General features: G+C 39.5%; 1 protein-coding gene across 1 annotated transcript in view; it reads right to left on the bottom strand.

Annotated features, from left to right (window-relative positions):
- The window catches only part of Xpr1 (xenotropic and polytropic retrovirus receptor 1), a 144,506-nt gene extending 124,021 nt beyond the window's left edge, over window positions 1-20,485 (bottom strand). The window contains exon 1 of the mRNA XM_050135156.1: window positions 20,242-20,485. Within this exon, the coding sequence (XP_049991113.1) occupies window positions 20,242-20,310 (69 nt within the window). The 5' untranslated portion in view covers window positions 20,311-20,485. The remainder of the gene's footprint in view (window positions 1-20,241) is intronic.
- Between the last annotated feature and the right edge of the window lie 467 nt (window positions 20,486-20,952).

Here is a 20,952-nt window from a genome sequence, read left to right as displayed (position 1 = left end):
TTCTGGAAATGCTCTAACCAACACTCCTAGTAGTATGTCTTTTGGATGAAAAGAAATTCAGTCAAGATGCCAATGAAGATTACCATCAAAATGAATATTACCATCAAAATTATAAAATAATAGCTATATTTACTGAATGCCTATCATCAGATATTATGAATATCTTAATTTATTATTTTAAGAGAAACTTGCAAGTCTATTTTAAGTATATTAAAATATTGAATATACTTAACCAATTGAAGATCTGAGACTCAGAAAAGTTATCAAAGTACCATGTCCAAGTATTGCTAAGTATTAGTCACTTTACAATCAATGTTTCTTTGAGAACAATAATAGATAGCTCGTTTGGGAGTAAGACCTTATTTCCTAAAACAACTTCTATCTTGGTCTCAAATTTTCTGATTGTTCCCATATATATTTTTTTTCTTGTATTCTTTTGGTTTTGGTAAGAAGTGTGATAAAGAGTCTCTGACAATCCTTGCCTCCTGGTAGTAGTGTTTCTGTGCAGCCCCCTCCAGTACTACAGATGGCAGGCTTGTGTAAGCAACTGCATATTGCAGAGATGCCAGGGTAGAACTTCTGAAGATAGATCAAAAGATACAGTGTTTTCTTCTTGTTCTGTCTAGTATCACCCACTCCTGAGAAAGCCAGCCAAGAAAAGCTCAAGTGGCCCTATCAAGATCTCCATGTAGTAGAGCTGAGGCCTCATAAAAAGTGCAGCACAAACGTGCACACCCTGACTGAGCCACCCCACAGCTTCTCAGTTCAAGATAAGCACTGACAACTTCACTGAATCATCTGATTAAGCTGCTCCCATATTCTTGTCACACAGAAACCATGAGACATGTGTATTAATTTAAGCCACTACATTTTGTAACAACTTACCATAATGCAACAGATAATTAATACAACAAGCTAGATTAAAAAAAAAAGTTATATAATCAAATGCACCTGTTAGTAGATCATAAGTAACATCTTTGGTTAGTTCTTATCAAAGTAAATTTTTATTCCCATAAAATTAAAGATTATAAAAAAGTGAGACTGGAGAGATGGCTCAGTGGCTAAGAGCACTTACTACTCCTGCAGAGGACCTGGGCTCACCTCCCAGCACCCAATCACAAAACTCACAACTGCCTGTAACTCAACCTCCAGGAAATTCAGCACTATCTTTATGGTCTCTGTGGGTACCGGCACACTCAGGGTACACACACATATATGCAGGTACTCACATATGTACATAAAATAGATAAATCTAAAATTTTTTAAATTAGAAAAATGGCTGGGCAGTGGTGGCATACGTCTTTAATCTCAGCACTCAGGAGGCAGAGGCAGGCAGATCTCTGTGAGTCCAAGCCAGCCTCATCCACAAGAAAACAAAACAAACAAACAAACAAAAAAACCTATTAGCCAGTGGTGGTGGCACACGCCTTTAATCCCAACACCCAGGGGGCAAAGGCAGACAGATCCTTGTGAATCTGAGAACAGCCCAGTCTACAAAATTAGTTTCAAGACAGCAAGGGCTACACAGAAAAACCCTGTCTCAAAAAACTAAAAAACAAACAAACAAACAAAAAACTATTGGGGCTGGGCAGATGGGTTAGCGCTAAAAGCAAACTGGCTGCTCTTTTGGAGGACCTAGGTTTGCTTCCCAGCACCCACATGGTGTACCATAACCTATTTTGTGTGTGTGTGTGTGTGTGTGTGTGTGTGTGTGTAAAATCCTAGTGGATTTAAAGCCCTCTTCTGGCTGTGGGTGTCAGGCACACACGTGACATAAGCAGGTAAAACACTCATACATGCGAAATAAAAATAATTTTTAAAATAAAATACAAAAAAAACTATAGAAAGGAAAACTATGACAACTTCAAGTTATTTATTTAGTAATAATAAAAAAAATTCCCATGTCAAAGCCACCACTACTGTAATTTAACTTTTATCAATTCAAATACCCTTGAAAAGTCACTCACACCTGCGCTAAAACAGGTCTGACAGAAGACTAAAACACGTCTTTATCTAAGGATCTTATTCTGATGATATGATGCAGTCTTCTAGCACTGAAGTCTACCTGGCTCATTCATATATTCCTGTGGCACAATGTCACTTCAAGGTCTGTGAGTCACAGTATCTAACAAAGTGCATGTTAAAATACATCTAGAAACTATACAGACTCATCACTTAATTTTAAGTGTTAGCTGATTGTTACTTTTATTTTAAAGCAGTTGCAGTTTTATGAGATATCAAATTGCAAAGTCCCACCTCAGTTATTCCAAACTTCATTATTTTTTATACAAAATTCCAATCACTTTCATTCACTAGACAGAGAAAATGTTTTCAAGGTTTTGCTTTCTAGACTTCCTAAATATATACTATGACTATTCAATTTAGCAAAACATTTTGGATTTTTGGTCAAATATAAAAGCCACCACAATGTAACACTGCTAGCTACTCTTCTTAGTACACGCCTGTCATTATATAGGATGAAAAGACTAAAATTAAAAATAAAAGTAAACTCAAAGGGAACTAAATTTTACAATGCCTACATGCCTATAAATTCTCTTTTTAATCTACAGATCTCAGACTACTTCATGGCTCACATTTCGAGAGATATTTTTAAAAAAACACTACTTCATCAAACTCTCGTCAGGAATGCACGGTTATTTTTCATATTCTTCAGAAAGAAAAGCATCAATAACAACTGAGGCAGGTGTAAGATGCATTTCAATGCTGAAGACACTTAAATGCAGTAGTGCCACTCTCGCTGTTGGTTTAGGAAATGTGTGGGGCTACAACTTTCATTTTTATGAGTTTACTAACCTGTGGAGATGCAAAGCCAGACAGGCACAAAGTGAAGACACTGACTACTTCAAAACATGGCAGATGGTATCATGTCATAGCACACGTAACAGCACATGATGAAGCAGGAAGCCAAAGAGCAAGACAAGGCCTGGTTTGGCCCTTTTATAACAATGCACTAACAAGAACTAACCTGAGCTGGGCAGTGGTGGCGCACAACACTCAGACGCAGGCTGATTTCTGAGTTCAAGACCAGCCTGGTCTACAAGAGTTAGTTCCAGGACAGGTCCAAAGCTACAGAGAAACTCTGTCTTGAAAACAAACAAACAAAAATAACCAACCAACCAAACAAACAAACAAAAAACCCCTAACCAGAATCACATAAGAACTACATGAGGGGCTGGAGAGATGGCTCAGTGGTTAAGAGCATTGCCTGTTCTTCCAAAGATCCTGAGTTCAAATCCCAGCAACCACATGGTGGCTCACAACCATCTGTAATGAGGTCTGGTGCCCTCTTCTGGCCTGCAGACAGAATATTGTATACATAATAAATAAATAAATAAATAAATAAATAAATAAATAAATAAATAAATAAATAAATAAATAAATAAATTTCACTGACATTTAGTCATTTTAATAGAAGGTTAAAGTTTCCATGTGAAATCAGATTAACTTCTTCTTTCTCTCTGCCTGCCCCCACTCCCTGGTTCCTTCTGGTTTTGGAGCTGGAGACTGAACCCAGGTCCTTGCCCATGTTAGGCAAACACTCTCACATTTCCAGTTGTCAACAAATCCAATGAGCAATTCTTTGTTCATTTTTCCCTTCAATACACTGTATTATATGCTGTCAAACAAATCAACTGGAAGTCTTCATATTAATTTGAAGCAAATTGCTAACTAACAATAAACGAAAACACTTTTAACATAAATCCTGAAAGGTACCATCATCTCAATTTAGGGAGTAGTGTACTGGGGACTAAACCCAGAGTTCTATTGTTAGACATATACTCTACCAGTTATGATTCTCAGCCCTGAAAGTATGTTTTAAATAGTTCTCCTAGACATTCCAAGTAACAGCACTAATATAGGTAATGGAGTAACTCTAAGTTAACAGTGAGTATATATTCCAGAAATATGACATGTTGACTACATACACATGGTAGTTTGAATGTAATTGGTCCCCATAAACCCATAGGGAGTGGCACTATTAGGAAATGTGGCTTTGTTGGAGTAGGTATGCCTTTGTTGGAAGGTATGTCACTGTGGGGAGAGGACTTTGAGGTCTCCTATGCTCAAGCTATGTCCAGTGACATAGTTCACTTCCTGTTACCTGCATATCAAGCTCCTTCTCCAGCACCCTGTCTGCCTACATGCTACCATGGCCCACCATGGTGATAATGGACTAAACCTTTGAAACTGTAAGCCACCCTAATTAAATGTTATCCTTTAGAAGAGTTGCCGTGGTCATGGTGTCTCTTCAGAGCAATAGAAACCCTAAGTAAGACAATATATTTATCCCCCTTCCCTCTCAAAGCTTAATGACAATGTAGTAATTTTTTTTAAGCATAAAGCTGTAAGGAAAAAAATGGGGAAGGAGATATAGCAGCTAGCAGGTTTAATACGTCTGCCCGAAACAGCAGGAGAGGAGTAAACTGATTTACCACACAACACAGAAAACTTGAAATACCTTCAGAGTAGGAACCTAACAGGAAGCAAGCCAATTCAAGTCTATAAACCCAAAAGAGGCCAGGAACTGGAAGTATCATGTGGTTGAGAAGGCAAAGTTAAATAAAGGCTAAATACAGGATTGGTTGAATAAAGTAGTGAACAGGTCTACTCCTGGCTTACCACAATACTTTCCACACATATCCCACCAGACACTAACATCATTTAGACAAGAAACTGAACTGAAGGAAAGAGGAGGGATTAGGATATTGACTGCAGACCAAGCAGAGGACAGAGGCAACAAGCACAGACTGAAAATCAAGTGTATACACAAATGGTAGGATCGCAAGCTGATTTCTTCCAACCCTTATAACTAAGAACATGCCTGCTAAGAAAACATTACTAGGGGGACTGGAAACAGGATCAGTGGGTAAAAGTGCTTGCCGGGCAAGCATAAAGACCATAGTTCAAATTCTCAGCACCTATGTAAAAAGCGGGACGTAATGACACACACCTGTAATCTCAGAACTGTAGGGGGAAGAAACAGGAAAGTCCCTGGTGTTTACATGCTGCCAGAACTGCTCCAGGTTCACTGAGGGACCCTGTGTCTCAAGGGAATAAAGTGGTGAGTGATAGAGTAGGACACTGATAGCCTCCTCTGGCCTCTGAGCATGAATAGGTAGAAGCACCCACAGGCACATGTGCACATACAGCACAAAACACACACACACATACATACATACACACACGAGAGAGAGAGAAAGAGAGAGAGAGAGAATACAATAGAAGGAAAACTAGGATATTGTCTCTCTGTTTCAATATTCATTAGTTAAACAATGGCATGTGAATATGATGGTAATTATATAATAGCCTCATCAGAGCTCATTTGCATATATCACTCAAGAGTGTTCTCTAAAGTCAAGCACTTTCTATTTTATTTTAGATCAATAATCCTCCTGTGGGTTTGCTTTAAAGTAGTTATCCATCTTTAATTCTTTAATCAAAGTATAGAGGTCATTGACTTTACACTAGAAATGCTATTCTAGGTTAGTTTCACAAACAAGGCAGATATACTCTTCCTATATACATATAGGAATTGTGAGAAACACAAAAAAATTTTCATGAACCCAGTACATGTTCAACATTAGAAACTAAGTCTCCCAGTAAAGATGCTAACTGTAAAATTACTCATACATACATTGAAATAACAAACTTATAAATCTCACTATTATAACAAGTAAATCTGTTTTTTCACTTATGAAAACAGTAAGAATCATTTCAGTGGTTTACAGAAAGTTGTTTTCTTTTTTAATCAGAATATGTGGTCTGAATTCCAGAAATTCTACTTTTCCACAGAATTAGTGGGGTCTAGATACTTGCACTACTGAGGTCTATAAATTACATTCTTTTTTTGACATTCAAGAGCAATTTTATTAGAGTTTAAAGGAAAAATACCTTCAGCAGACAAGCTGTACGTCTCAGCAGCTACTCAGAGGAGGAAAATGGAGGAGAGAAGGTTTAAACCATGCCACTTGACATGGAGGCACACAGTCACATGGAGGTGAGGGAGCTTAAGAGGGTGTGAAGAAGTCCCTAAGTTCTGGCCAGCAGCAGAAAGAAAGAGACAGAACAAAAGAAAAGACAAAGTTACATCTTTCTGAGTCATAGCTTGCTGTGGGAGCACCTTCGCCTCGTTCAGCCAATAGCCTTTATGTTACAAGCCCACTTGGGCAGGGTCTCTTATACTATAAACGCGCTGCAAAACGTGTGCACTCTCTCTTGTATTCAGCTCTCATTTCCAGCTGCTAGACTCTGTTCCTGTTCTCCATTTGTGTGGAGGATTGTGATTTAGGACAGTGATTTGTAAGTCTTCCCTAAATAAATGTTTATTATATGTAATTCTGAACAAGTGTAGGATTATTTTGTAACTTCCATCATCAAGAGCTCAGAACTCATGCTGGTTTGATTCAGCTTATAGAGGCTGTTGCTTTTATTTGTGTGTTGTGTGGGTGGCTGGGGTGCAGTGGGGGTGCACAAGTGCCACAGTGCCAGTGGCAGTCAGAGAACAACTTTCACAAGTCAGTTCTTTCCTCTCTGTGTGGGTCCCAGGCAGCAAACTCTGGTAATCAGGCTTGGCAGAAGGTATCTTTAAAGGCTGAACCATCTCTCTAGACTGAATTTCTGGTTTTACACACAGCCTGTGTGGCTCTAAAGCAAATAGTTATTGGGTCAATTTTTGAGACACAATCTCCAGCAACTCAAAAATTAGAACTTGATTCAAGGCTGCTGAACAGCCACTGCCAATGACAAGCCTAGAACACTGGCCATCCTGGATGCTGGGAAACCCAGAATCAGAGACAGAAAAAAGGTGTAAAGTAATAAAAGGAATCTAAACTGGGATTCTCTGTTCTTGTCATGGCCATGAATAATAAAAGTTTCAGAGCTCTGCAGTAGCCACTAGCCACATGTTGCTATTAAAATTTTAATTAGCTAAAATTAAATATTGAGTTCTGCAGTCTCATGAACCACATTTCAAGGACCCATCAAGGCCACACACTGGACTATATAGATATAGAACATTTCCTCTATCACTGCAAGTTCTACTGCATAGTACTGTACTGCAGTTTACCTATCAAGATAATTGCCAATGCTGCTTTCCTTAAAACCAATAATGCCTTCCAGTGATAAAACCTCTAACAGTCAACTGTCTCCCTGGCTTGGTAATAAATAATATATTATTACTGCCTATAATATACAGACCAGATGTTTTACCTACAGTATCACAATGACTAAGAAAGCCTCTTCCACAGGTAGAATCTAAGATTCAGAAAGGGTAATCACTATTAAATAATAAAGCCAAACTTCAAATTGCTTTCTTAAAATCCAACTAGGCAGAGGTCAGAGATGTAGTTCAGTGGTAGAATGCCTGCATAGCATACATAAGACCCTGAGTTCAAGTCCTAGTACTGGGGGGGGGGGGGGTAACCTGTGAACAAAACATTCATATACCAGTATAGATATTAGCATTGTCTTTTTAAAACAGTCTTTAAAATTCATGCTTGTGTGAATGCAAGCATACATGTCTTGCAGCACATGTGCAGAAATCAGAGGAAAACCCATGGGAGTTGGTTCTCTCCTTCTACCATATGGTTCAAATAGTCTTTGGGCCAATAGTAGGTGCTTTTAACTGCTAAGTCATCTCTTAGCCCAGCATTAACATTATCTTAAAAAGAAAAAGAAAATAGAAATGGGAGGCAGTGGCGGGGAAGAATCAGAAATCTCTAATAAATAAATAAAAATTAAAAGAAAAAGAAAATAGAACAAAGGAGGTCAACATTAAAAGTAAAGGGGAAAGAATGTCTCAAAACAGTAACAATGGCAGCATATCCAAGCATACTCCAGTAAAAAAGATATACACAAGGAATTTGATCCATTCAAACAGTGTAAGACCAAGGCCTTGTAGAATGAAATGAGTGCATCATTAACTCTAGCTTTCTAATCACATGCTCAGCCAGTCTCATAGTTATCTCCTCTCAATAGGCTGGTGGAGAAAACAGACAAACAATATGATGACAAGGAAAACCTGTTTTAGCCTAAAATATGGATGCTAAGTACATTTCTCATTGTAATGAATAATTTGGTACACGGGTATTTAAACATCACTCCTTTGTGAGCTTACAATATTCAGCCAACCACTTAATTGTATACAATTGGCCAAGCCCCATCAATCTAGAGTTACTGAAAAGATCAATTCAGATTGGAACTTGGGGCACAGTGAATTCAAAGTAAAGACATTCTGTGAAACTCCTTGGCAACCAGTAAAATGGTGTTCCCAAGCAAGGCACTGACCTCAAATGACACCTTTTATTCAAATTCCAGCAGCATTTATTAGTTCCTGTAGCAAATGTCCTGAGACTCCCAAGTATCAAATAAAAAACAATTCTTCCCCTTCAACTTTTTTCCTACTCAGCAGAACCATTGCACAGAAAACATATCACAGTGATAACAGAATTGAATTTGAATGAGAGCAAGGGAATGGGGTATATGGAAGGGGTTGAAGAGAGAAAAGAGAAGGGAAAATGACATAATTACATTGCAATCTCGAAAGTTAAAAATAATAGAATCTGTACTAAGACAAAACTGAGTTCATAATCTTAATTCATCCTAAACTGTGCAGCCTTGGAAAACTACTAGAGTATGAGATATTTTTCTTCAAAAATAAGATAAACACCTATGTCAACAGGCCTGTTGTAAAGATCACATGAGAAACTTCATCCAACAAATATATAAGTAGCTAAATGTGACAGATGGTGGGCTAGATACTAGATGGACAATATCTACTACCTGGCTGGACATTCAGCAAGCATCTGGTAAATGTTACACTATAACATCAAATCTAAAAAGCCACTAACAGCAACACACATCATTGGTTTATATACTTCTAAGACTGAAATACTATGTCAAACAGAAAAACGATATAGCATTTTTAACACATCCCAATTTAAAATGTGAACTGTATATAAAACCAATTAAAACACTGATTCAAGTCTTCATAATTTTTATTATACTCTCTGTTTTTCCTGTCTTTGATCATAATTTTTCTAAAAATCATGTAAGATACAAATTACAAACAGACACATACCACATTGTGTCATCTCTTTAAATCTTTTATGGACAAAGAATGGTAATACATGCCTATAATCACAGCACTTAGGAGGTTAAGGCAGGAGGATGGCAACTCTGAGGCAGTTCTGAGCTACATACTGAGATCCTGTCAATAAGTAAATAAATATTTACAATTCATACCCAGGAACATATCTTCACAGTGTGCTATGCTTTTCAATCCCTCCCAGATCCTTTCCAGGTTCACTCTATAGACTGTCCAATGCTCTAATAAAATCAAACTCCGTTAGGTATCTCTGGATATGGTGTAGGAGTTCCTTCTGTTTGTGTGTTGCTTTCATTGGTTAATGAATAAAGAAACTGCCTTGGCCTTGTTGATAGGGCAGAACTTAGGTAGGTGAAGAAAACAGAACTGAATACTGGAAGAAGGGCAGAGTGAGAGAAGCCATGGCCTGAGATGGATGCTGGTTAGAATCTCCGTACTGTGTCACTGGCGATACACAGATTAATGGAGATGGGTTAAACTAATATGTAAGAGTTAGCCAATAAGAAGTTAGAGCTAATGGCCAAGCAGTGTTTTAATTAATACAGTTTCTGTGTGGTTATTTTAGGTGTAAGCTAGTCGGGTGGCCGAGACAAAGGGCCCTCTCCTCATGGATATTCCCATTGCTCAACTTCACTCTTTCTGCCTACACTGCCTACAGTGTCCTTTTCCTTCTTACCTGTATGATAAAATTATATTCAGTCGCTTGTATCTTACTGAAATAATACCCCTGTAGATCCTTCTAATTTAAATGTCTTTGCTCTCTAGGGCAAAATCAATTGGTCATTCTTTTGTAATAAACAATATGTGTGTGTGAGTAATAATACACATATATGTATGTATGTATGTATAATTAGAAGACCACGTAATTTAAAAATTACTCAAAAGTAAAAACTCATGCTCACTGACTTTACCGCAGCACCCTACATGATCTCAACTGTGTGTCATCATGTTAGGAACCTAGTCTCTAAAATTTGACACCCTGCCTTTGCTTTCTAGCTCTAAGCACTTTCCAGCTATACAACCTACTCATCCTAAAACTCAATGTTTCTTCTAACAAGAATAATAATATACTTTGGATAGTGAAGATTAAAGTGCACACTAGAGCACTCAATAAACATTAGCTGTGGTTATTATCATTATTGTTTTACTGTTGTTTTAAAAAGAAGGGAGGCACTCGTGAATAATGAATATATTTAATACATGCTCTAATATCCTCTAGACCAGTGCTTCTCTACCTTCCTAATGTTACAACCCTGGTGACCCCCAACCATAAAATTATTTTGTTCCTACCTCATAACTGCAATTTTGCTGTTATGAATTGTAATGTAAATCATTTTTGGAGATAGGGGGTTGCAAACCTCAGGTTGAGAACCACTGCTCTATGCACATTGTCCTGACTTTGGCTTGTCAACTTGAGCTATAGGAGTTAGGAAATATAGTCTTCACGTAACCTATGCTACAAAACAAGCAGAGGTATGTTACAGAGGAATAGGCTATTCGTTTCTTAACCTTCCTGAGTCTTCCTTTAATTTCTACCTGACCCCTCAAGCCTTATTATATTTCCTCAATCCTATCTCCTAATTCAAATGGCTTTCTACTTGTGATCATACCTTATAAATAGGGGCAATGGTTAATTTTATGTAGGTAAGGAAATAACAGCATCATTAAAACCTGAGTCTTATCATTTACTGAGTCTTTTAATTAGCATACAGAAAAAACAGTTTAGGTTGTTAATGTGATCTAATAGATTAGATTCAGATAAATGTATTTGCACAGAACATCTATTAATCCGAAGAATATTCATCCTTCAAATTTTAAGGCAAAACAACAACAAAATGCAATATTTATATGTGTAATGATGGTTCTGTCTCTTTAAGAGACAAGCCATGCCCACTCCCTCCCCCACCCACAGAGGCAGGCAGGTCTTCCTTCCTGCTTGCAGCCTTAGTCTCTCTCTTTTTCATCTCTCCCTTGTCTCCTCTCTCTCTCTCTCTCTCTCTCTCTCTCTCTCTCTCTCTCTCCTCTTCTCCCCTCCCTTCCATAACCACTAAATAAATATCCAACCTCACTCTGCATGGTATGCCTATCCGTCTGTCTCTCACCCACTGCCACCACATGGTTTGTCACCGGGACCAGCCACCTTTGGAGACCTGCTGCATGGTCTCGTGTGCCTGTCCCAGCCTGGGACTGGCTGCTCTAGGGACTGCTGCCCCCTGCCTGCTACCAAATGGCCTGCTGCCTGCCATCACTTAGGGACTTGCAGGGTTTCTGCCACTGCAGCTACTCGGGGATCCGCAGCAATTTTTAATAATCCATTACAATACGGCTGTGCTAAACCTAAGCAGCCAGCTGTAAGGCTGATCCCATGCAGTGTGTGACCTGTATGCCCTCAATTTATCCATTCAAAAACAAAGGTATTGAGTTTTTTTTTTCAATTCCAAAGCTAACTTTTTAGGACAAAATATTGTTTTTACTATAAAATTGTGAAGAACTAAAGTTAGGCAACCACTAGAAGCTCACTTAAGCCACTTGGATACATCTAAGAATGCACGTGTGATTTTCATCTCAGTTAAAAAAAAAAAATATCTTGACACGAGCTAGTCAACAAACGAATTTACAAAATGACCATCACAACTAATTTATTATACAACTATATTATCATTGATGACTGTCTTCCTTAGTGTATACTAAAAAAGCTAAGAACAATTCATTAGAACAAATACTATAGACATCTGAAATATGAGCTCAAATGAACACAGACATTTTCTAGAAAAACCTACATATGACATCTGACAGATAAAGCTTGAGGTTCCATCTCCCTAATATAAACCTGACTAACCAAGCACTACACATTATCTTTGAACTCTTTGAAAAGAACTTCTTAATATATTCATCTTACTATATGCCAGGCATTGTTCTAAGAACTTTTTGTGGTTTGACTTATTTAATCCTCAACAGCTAGGCATGTTGCATACATCTGCAATCCCAGCATTTTCTCAATAGGCTGAGACCAAAGTATCAAAAGTTCAAACTGCAGTTATAGTTCAGTAGTAGAGTGCTTACCTAATATGTCAAGGTCTGCCTGCATTACATAGTGAGACTGTCTCAATGACTTTGGAAATGTCAATTGAAGAAATGAATTTTGGAAATGACGATTTTTGTAATAGTCCTACAAGAATTTTACTATCATCATTGCTAATTTACACAAAAGGAAAGCAAAGCACAAACATGTCAAGTGATGTGGGCTGGGGAAATGGCTCAGCAGGTAAAAGCACTTACCATGCAAGCCTGATGACAAGCTTCATTCTCAGGACCCAGGGTAGAAAGAGGCAACCGACTCCTAACAGTTGTCCTCTGAGCTCCGCAAGTGTGCACTCACCACACACACACACACACACATTTATTAAGAAAAAAATAAATGACAAGTGACTTGCTTGCAGTCACTAAGCTAGTAAGCCGGTGAGCCTTGATTTGAACCTACAGTCTGACTTTAGGTTCTCTGTGTTAACACACAAAGCCAATAAAATAAATCAGGATAACAGTTAGCTCAGCCACTGACCAAGCCAAATGACCTTCATCATTTAATCTCTCTGATTCCATTCTCACTTGGACAAAACTGGAACCAAACTGTTCCTTACAGGAACATGTAACCTTGACATAAACCTTAAAGCTAACTGCCACAACTGAGGCAATCAACAGCAATATCCACTTTCACATTCCTCTTTTTACCACAACTCATTCCCTTCTTCTTATGCTCATCGTATTAGCTGTTTATAAATTAACAGAGGTGAATTCTGTCCTACTAAGGACTCCGCTGCATCCAAACCCTACTGACAGAAAAGACCAGTCATCACTTCACTAGAATAGGTGATACAGAAACAGGTCAGTGGTACTCAAGAGGCCTCTCACTGTCTGATCTGTGCTCCTGTAACTAGGAGCAGCAGTATAGTTATTTAGAAGCCCAACCTCCCCCTCCTGAGACAGCACTAACAACCTACACACACAGCCTGCTTTTAAGAGAAATGTTTTCTAAAGTGTTTATCACAAGGTGTGACATAAGCCCTCAAATAAATAAACAAATCCTGGCTGCTGCTGTGATCACCACCACTACCACCACTGCGGCTATTTACACTCCCTCACAGAAGCAAGAGCTCCACAGTATGAGACTTAATTTCAATTCCAGCTTTATTGACTTAGCAGGTGAAATCCAGGGAAGCCAAATTTCTTTTCTCTATGGCCCTTCACTGTGTAGCAGGCACCAGGAAATCCTCACCCTACAGAATCCCTTATCCTCTCCCATGCTTTATAAAAATAGAACATTCTTATTCAAGCCATCTCCTAACTTTCTGAAATAAGTCCTGTGCTCACAGAGGGCACTGTTGAGCTGGTCATGATGACACATGCCTTTAATCCCTGCACTAGGGAGACACTCCTGAAGCATAGGCAGGAGAATCTCTGTGAGTTTGAGGTCACCGGGGCTACATAGTGAGACCCTATATTAAAAAAATAAACAAACAAACAAAAAAAACTTCATAAACCTACCACTCATTTGTCTTGTTTTTTTTTTTTTTTCCTTCTCCCACAGGTACACAAAGTAGTTTTAGAAGCTGTATGAAATGTAAGATCATACCCCTAGTGGTTAGTAACAGATGTGCTTGTATATTGCATACTAAACATTCCTCAGTTTTTAGTTTCTAATATAGCATATCAATAGACATTGACATCCTTTATAATTTTAAGAGTTTCATAGTGTCCTAGGATTCAAAAAGCTTGAGAGCCATTGCTCTAAGGCATTAAAAAAAAAAAAAAAAAAGCAACCCACAAAGCACACTTTCTGGAGCTAGAGAGACAGCTCAGTTGATAAGACTGCTTGCCTAGCACTAGTGAAAACTCTTGGGTTCTTTCTCCAGTAAGGCCTAAACTGGGAATGGTAGCTCACGCCTACCAATCTCAGCAATAGAGGCAGAAGCAAAGGGATCAGAAATTCAAGGTCATCCAGCCAGGCTTACTTTTCTGGAAAGGGGGAAGAGGAGGAAGGAAAGACCAAGGGAAAGGGAATATGGAGAGATTAAGTGGAAGAGTGGAATAGAGACTGAGACTTCCCCACTTTCCTCTGTGACTGCATCCCACCTTTCTATCTTAAAAAGACCAACTGTTGGGGCTGAGGCCCGGGGACCTGGCTTGGTGGATACACAGTTCACTGCACAATCATGAAAACCTGAGTTTGGATCCTCATCCTCCATGTAAAATCCTGGTATGGCGAAATTCATCTGTAACACCTAAACAGGGGCAATGAAAGCAGGTGGATCCTTGAGGCTTTCTGACCATCCAGTCTAGCCAAATCAACAAGGTCCAGGTTCAGTGAGAGATCTGTCTTCAAAAACTAAGGAGGAGCTGGGTGTGGTGGCACGTGCCTTTAATCCCAGCACTCGGTGCAGGCAGATCCCTCTGAGTTTGAGGCCAGCCTATTCTACACAGAGAGTTCCAGTGTACATTCCAAGGTCCTGTAGAGAGGCTGTTTAAATAAACAAAAGTGGGGCAGGTGGATCTCTGTGAGTTCTAGACCAGCTAGAGCCATATTTTGAGACCACCTCAAAAATAGATAAGATGGAGAGCAATAGAAGATACCTGATGCCAACCTCTGGCTTCTAAACACAAATGCACATAAGTGTGTGCATACCTGGACACAGAAGTGCGCACAGAAGTGTTCACTATTTAATGACAAAGCGTACCTTAGGAATTACTTAGCTCCTTATTCCTGATCTAAGTTCTTTATACTAGTATAGACCTCCTTCAATAATAAGACTTTAAAAAAAAAAAAAAACCTTTCCTACCTGAGTATTTTTGATTTAATAATTTATCTCAGTATTTCAAAGGGCTAGTGTAAGGATCAGGACTGCTTTAATTTTGAACTTAATTTTGATGGATACCAGACTATCAAGGCACACATGAGATATAAGTTAATTGTGGATGTCAGAGGATATAAACACTGACTTCAAAAGGTTATCTTAACAACTGTGAAACACTTTGGTGAACTTTTTGTCAGATCTAACAAAGTATTGCTACTTTACCTGGAGTCTGGCTAGGGGCTATTTCTAGATAAGTCAGTTGTCACTGCCATGCTGTTTGCTATGCTTACACATTGGCATTACCTCACAGCACCTCCTGTTGGGTCCCTTTAAGTTTTACTGACTTTGAAGGTTGACTGAGCTAAACTTACACAGCATTCATTTACCTAGGCAAATTGTACTAACTGCTACCCCCTGACAACAAACAAAGAAGTGAGCAAATCACTGAAAACCCTGACTCCCTCAGAATTTTAAAACATTTGTGGGAAGCCTGCTTGGCAGAGTGCTACACCAATCCATTTACTAACATTTGGAAATGTTACTTCTTCCTTCTTGTATGCATAAAATTGACAAAACTAATGGTTTTAACACTATCTTGTCTCACTCCATAGAGTTTGGGGTACGTTGCTTTAGGGACTAAAAGTCAAAAGTACCTGAAATCCCCAGCAAGTATAACTCGGTCTCTCAAATGTTTTCCAAATGAGGACTGAAGCCAGGACTAGTTTTCCATGGTCACCCCAGGTCAAATAAGATTCTTAGGTTCTTATGATCTGGGCCTTCACCCAAAAGCTGATCCAAAATCAGCCTCAGAGATGGATAGACAAGTATAATCTTACCAGGATACTCACCCTAATATACTTTACAGAGACAATAAAGAACAGTTATAGCTTCCTGCTCTACTTTTATTCACTCATTTAAATCATATTTGTAAATGTCAGACATCTCACTAACAATCATTCATAAGCATTATTTAAAATATACTACACTGTACTTTATTTGCAGAAGTCCCGTCATTGTGCCCCATCGGGTGGCCAAACTGAAAATTTCAAACAAGTTCCGGCAAGGCAAGTGAACCCTAACTAATCAACATAATACCCCTGAGACACGGAAGCTGCAACACAAGCTTTCCCACAGGAGGGCTTTATAAGTGAAAATCAAAACAACATCACAGCAAGGCTTCCTTCCACCTGACAATGGGGAAGTGCAGTTTATGCAGTACGTTTTCCAGATCATGCAACATAAAATCAGTTCATCACATTGCTTTCTGTTTAAGGAAAATAAAAGTCTCCTGCTGGAAATGTAGTTCAGTGGTGGAGTGACTTGCTTAGCATGCCCAAAGCCCTGGGTTCAATCCCCAGCAATGGACACAAAAGATTTCACTGAATTTTCAAGTCACAACAAAATCTCAATTAAAATTTTTTAATTTATTAATTTTTGGGCATATTTATTTATATGGAGGATTTTTGTTTTTGTTTTGTTTTGAAGACAGGGTCTCACTATGTAGCTCTGGCTGTCCTGGAACTCACCATGTAGACCATGCTGGCCTCAACTCACAAAGATCTTTCTGCCTCTGACTTCCAAGTGCTGGAATTTAAGGCAAACATCACTATGTCTGGCTTTTCATTAAGTTTTTTGAAAAGATATTTTTAAAACATTAATTTTATATTAGGATTTAAAAATAGTTCCTTAAATTCTCTTCATAAACATAATTAAACCAAAAAAAACACAGAAATTTATAATTGAATGGGTGCTTGGATTATAAAAGGCTTACTTAGAAATCATCAAAGTTCAGTTCTCCAACACCACATACAGATAAACAACCTGAAACCCCAAAAGGAGGAAGTGATTTCATAGGGTCACACAGCTAATGTGACCTGGTTCCCAATACTGAAACATACAGTGCTCAAGAAACAAATCAGATGTGTGTGTGTCCACACATTTATATGAATCCAAATGGCTTAACCTTTCTAGACCTGAGTTTCTTTGCCTGAAAAAGCAAGGAAGTAGATAATCTTTAAAATTCCTTTTAATTCCTCAACTTTGGAGAGCTCACTGTTTTATGCTTATGCTTACTACAGTATACATTTAAAAAGTCATTCTTGGTTCCTGAGACACCAAAACACAGGACCCTAAAGAGAGAGAGAAAAAAGATCATGTCAACAATCAAAGGCATCAAATATACTAGCCTCTTTTGTTAATATTCTGCAAAATACTATCTGATCACACTAGTCTATCTGGATGAAATTGGTCTGAGTTAGTTTCAATTAACCTATTACAGATACAACATTGATTCTAAAGTTTTTCAAAGGATTGTGCCAACATTTACTGATGTTCCATTTTCTACCCTGAGATTTGTACTCATATTATCAGGAACAAAGATAGTCTCTGCTCATTTGTATTTATTCTTGGTAAAACTGTTCATAAAGCATCAACTAGAAGTCCTGTATATGTTTCTCTATTCTTTTGTGTTTATTCTGACTATGAATGCCACAATTTTTTAAAGACTAATAATTTTCAGGATGTTGACGTAATACTATCAATAATTTTAGTAATTCAGGAAATTAAAAGTTAAACCAAACACTTAGGAAGTAAAATGGGCCTTAAAGGAAAACATTTTCTCCAGGGCCTCACAGCTAACATACACAAGAACTAGCACCTACCATGCCACATGTATCTATACTATTATATATAATTAAATATTATATAGAATTATAATGCAAGCAAAATGTTCAGTTTCCATCTAAGGCTCCACCTAACTCAAGTAATAATTAATAAACTGACATAAACAAAGAAACTGAACAGTTTCTGTTGGTCTGGGGCACTAGAAGGCAACCTAAGCTTGAATTAAGGGAAATGCATCAAATTTCATCACTGGAGCTTGAAAAACAAATCCAAGTGTCTGTTCTGCCAACTGTTTTGGTCAGCATTATTTTCAACTACATGAAAACACATATTACAAAAAATTAAGCAAATGCTTAGCAAAAGCTAACTTTTTATTATAGATACCTTTTTCCCCTGACTATTTTTTGAAACAGTCTCTTTCCTGGCATTTTAAAGTCATTAACATTCCCAGACCTTAGCAATTCTTACTCATACCTCTATGCTATGTTTAAAGGAGCAGCACCAAATCTTTAGAAATAATACACAGCACAAAGACTACACTATCATGCAAATGGATCCAACTTACAAAGAAAAAGCCCCTTATTTTTCACCTTGCCTATAGAACAATGAGTCTACCAAGAATAGGAGTTGCATACTAGGAATCTCTCTGTAGAATCAAATTTCAATTATCCACAATAAATGAATTTTTCTAAAAGTAAATTATAATTGGTCTGAGAAAGAAAACGCAGTCACTCTAAGGCATAGGAATTCTGTCCCTCAGTGGCCAATCTAGAGTAACCATTTAGAAATAATAGTAACCAAATAGACTACGTAAATTGAGGAGTCCCAGAGTCACTGTGGTTACTCCAGCCACAAAGCTGACATTACAAATCAAGGGTTAATTGCATTTTTAAACTAAACCATATGCTTCCCCTTCCAGGCCAAGATAGTCCAAGTTAATTCTATAAAATAGTCAAATGTTGAAATACTTCAAACAAATCCTAGGATACATCCGACCACTGTTACTCTGAGCAGAAATCAAGCGTTCCATACTGTATAATAATAGATGTGCTTCGGCATGCTCCGGCCCCAGTCTCTGAAGAACTGACAGTGGTGCTGAAAGTGCTGGCCGCAGGAGGAAAAGCCAGGCCCTCCTTCCAATGAAACCCACCGTCTGGAGGCTAGCCAAGGTTTTAAAACTGACTGAATGTTATTACAAACATTAAATCAACACTCTACAGCCTGAACTGTTAGAGCCTTTTCTTACAGAATGCGGTTAAAGAACCCTACAAGCAAACTTGCAAGAAACTATCAATAATAAGCCATTCGTCTCCAGCATTAAATACAGTATATTGTAAGTAAACTTATTTTACAATCTTCAAGGTTCTGTTTAACCTAACTACACCCTTCCCCCACCCCCGGTCTCCAATTATTACACTGGCTGTATGAATAAATGAACTTACTGCTGTTGCCTAAACACCCTATCACTAAATTTATATAAAGTTAAAAAGAGATCCAAAATATTTTAATTCATAAAACCTAGGCAGTGTGTGTGTGTGTGTGTGTGTGCACGCGCTCCTATTGATTTTATACTCTTTGTTCCTGCTCATACCATAGATGTGAATTCCTGGAGGTTAGAGACCCAGCTGTCTTTCTCTATCCAGGAGATGAGCTACTAGCTTCTGAGAATAACCTACTGCAAGCTCAAAACCCTTCAGGTACTCTACCTTCTAAATAAGTGAGTGGATTTCCCTGTCTTTACTGTTCCCAATATTGACTCAAGGTTCCTTACACTATCTATTAAATAGCCTCTGTGGAAGAAGAAACTGAGAGGAAGGGAGGAACATTGACTCCTGTAACACACAAGTAAGGTACAGTATTTACATTACACTGATTCTTCTCCCTAACAAAAAACTTAGCAGAAAATCTGAAATTTGAAAAGATCCTCTTGCCTCCTTCCTCTTCCCTCCATTCCAAAACCTGAGAAGAGTGAAAATCCAAAGATGACGTTCCTCTGTATATATAGTTCGTGCAATCAGTACAAAGACTAGACACCGTCTCCTTATCAAAACAGAACTATTAGTTCAATGCATTTGGAAACTATAACCACTGCATTAGGCGAAACACATTTCACCAAGTTTCAATCCTGTTACAAAGCCTTTGTCAACAGTGGGCAAGTGGGAGTAAGCCGACGGGCTCGGTGGCCTGAAGGCAATCGCTCGAGGGGCTTATCTTGCAAGAGCACGATTCCTTGGCGAGAGATGAGCGGCGAGAAGCACCTAACCTTAGCTAGGGGGTAATCTTCCGCGGTGGGGACCGGAGGTCAGGGGGAAATGAGAGAGGGTGGCGCCGAACCGCCGCGACCCCGGGCCGCCGTCACACCTGCGGCTCAGCCTCCCACCACCATTCCCCAGCCCCAGCCCGGCTGTGCCCTTCCTCTCGCCGCCGCCTGCATATCCGTTACCCCGGCGGCAGAGGGCTGCGGGGGAGGGGAAGGACGGCCTGGCCGCCGGGGGCGAGAAGCGCCGGGGATGCCGCAGTGGCTCCCCGCGGCGGTGGGTCAAAGTCCGCCCCGGCCGGGGAGCTCATGGCGGCGGCTGAGGTCGCGACTGGGGAGATGGCAGCCCCTTCCGAGCCCGCCCCAAACCCGGCCGCCGCCGGTACCTCATACTGGATGTACTGCTTCCTCCACTCGGGAGTGATGTGCGCGGAGAGGTGCTCGGCGAACTTCATCCTGCCGTGTCCCCCTCACTCCCACCCGGCTCCGGCAGCTACAGGCGGCGGCGGCGGCAACTGCGACTCCGACTCCTCCCCACATGGGCCCCGGCGCTGCGCGGAGCTGCGCTTCTCTCCTCCTCCGCCGCCGCCGAGGTCTCCTCAGAGCCGCCCTCCCGCCATCTTCCTCCTCCTCTTCATAGCCCCGCCCCGCCCCGCCCTCTAGACGTCATCGCCATGGTAACCGCCTACGCCGCTCGAACGGAGGGGGCGGGGTACAGGGCGGGGCCTCCGGGGGCTTTCCTCTATACTCCGCCTCTTTGGGCCGGACGAGGTAAAGACACCGCCCCTGACCTCTTCCGCCTGTCTTCTGTCTTCTACAGCTGCTTTCTGCATACAGTCTGCCTGGGAAGCAGAACTGTTGTTATTTCAATTAATATTATTACTGGAGCAACAATAATCCACACAAGACGCTTATATTTGCAGAGAACTGTGCAAATATTTTTTCCATCTTAATATTGATTCTTCATAAAACCCTTAAAGATGAATCAGCACTAATCCAAATTGAATAGTTGAAACAGTTAAGAGGCAAATGCATTTAAAGGAAATGTATTTGCATGCTCTAGGGGCTCAATAAATGCTTGTCGAGTTCAATTTAAA

This window comes from Alexandromys fortis, unplaced genomic scaffold (assembly GCF_014885135.2).
Source record: "Alexandromys fortis isolate MF-2015 unplaced genomic scaffold, M_Fortis_MF-2015_v1.1 scaffold_21, whole genome shotgun sequence".
Taxonomy (NCBI): domain Eukaryota; kingdom Metazoa; phylum Chordata; class Mammalia; order Rodentia; family Cricetidae; genus Alexandromys; species Alexandromys fortis.
The sequence above is the reverse complement of the archived record's forward strand: the minus strand, read 5'-3'. Positions and strand labels throughout refer to the sequence as shown.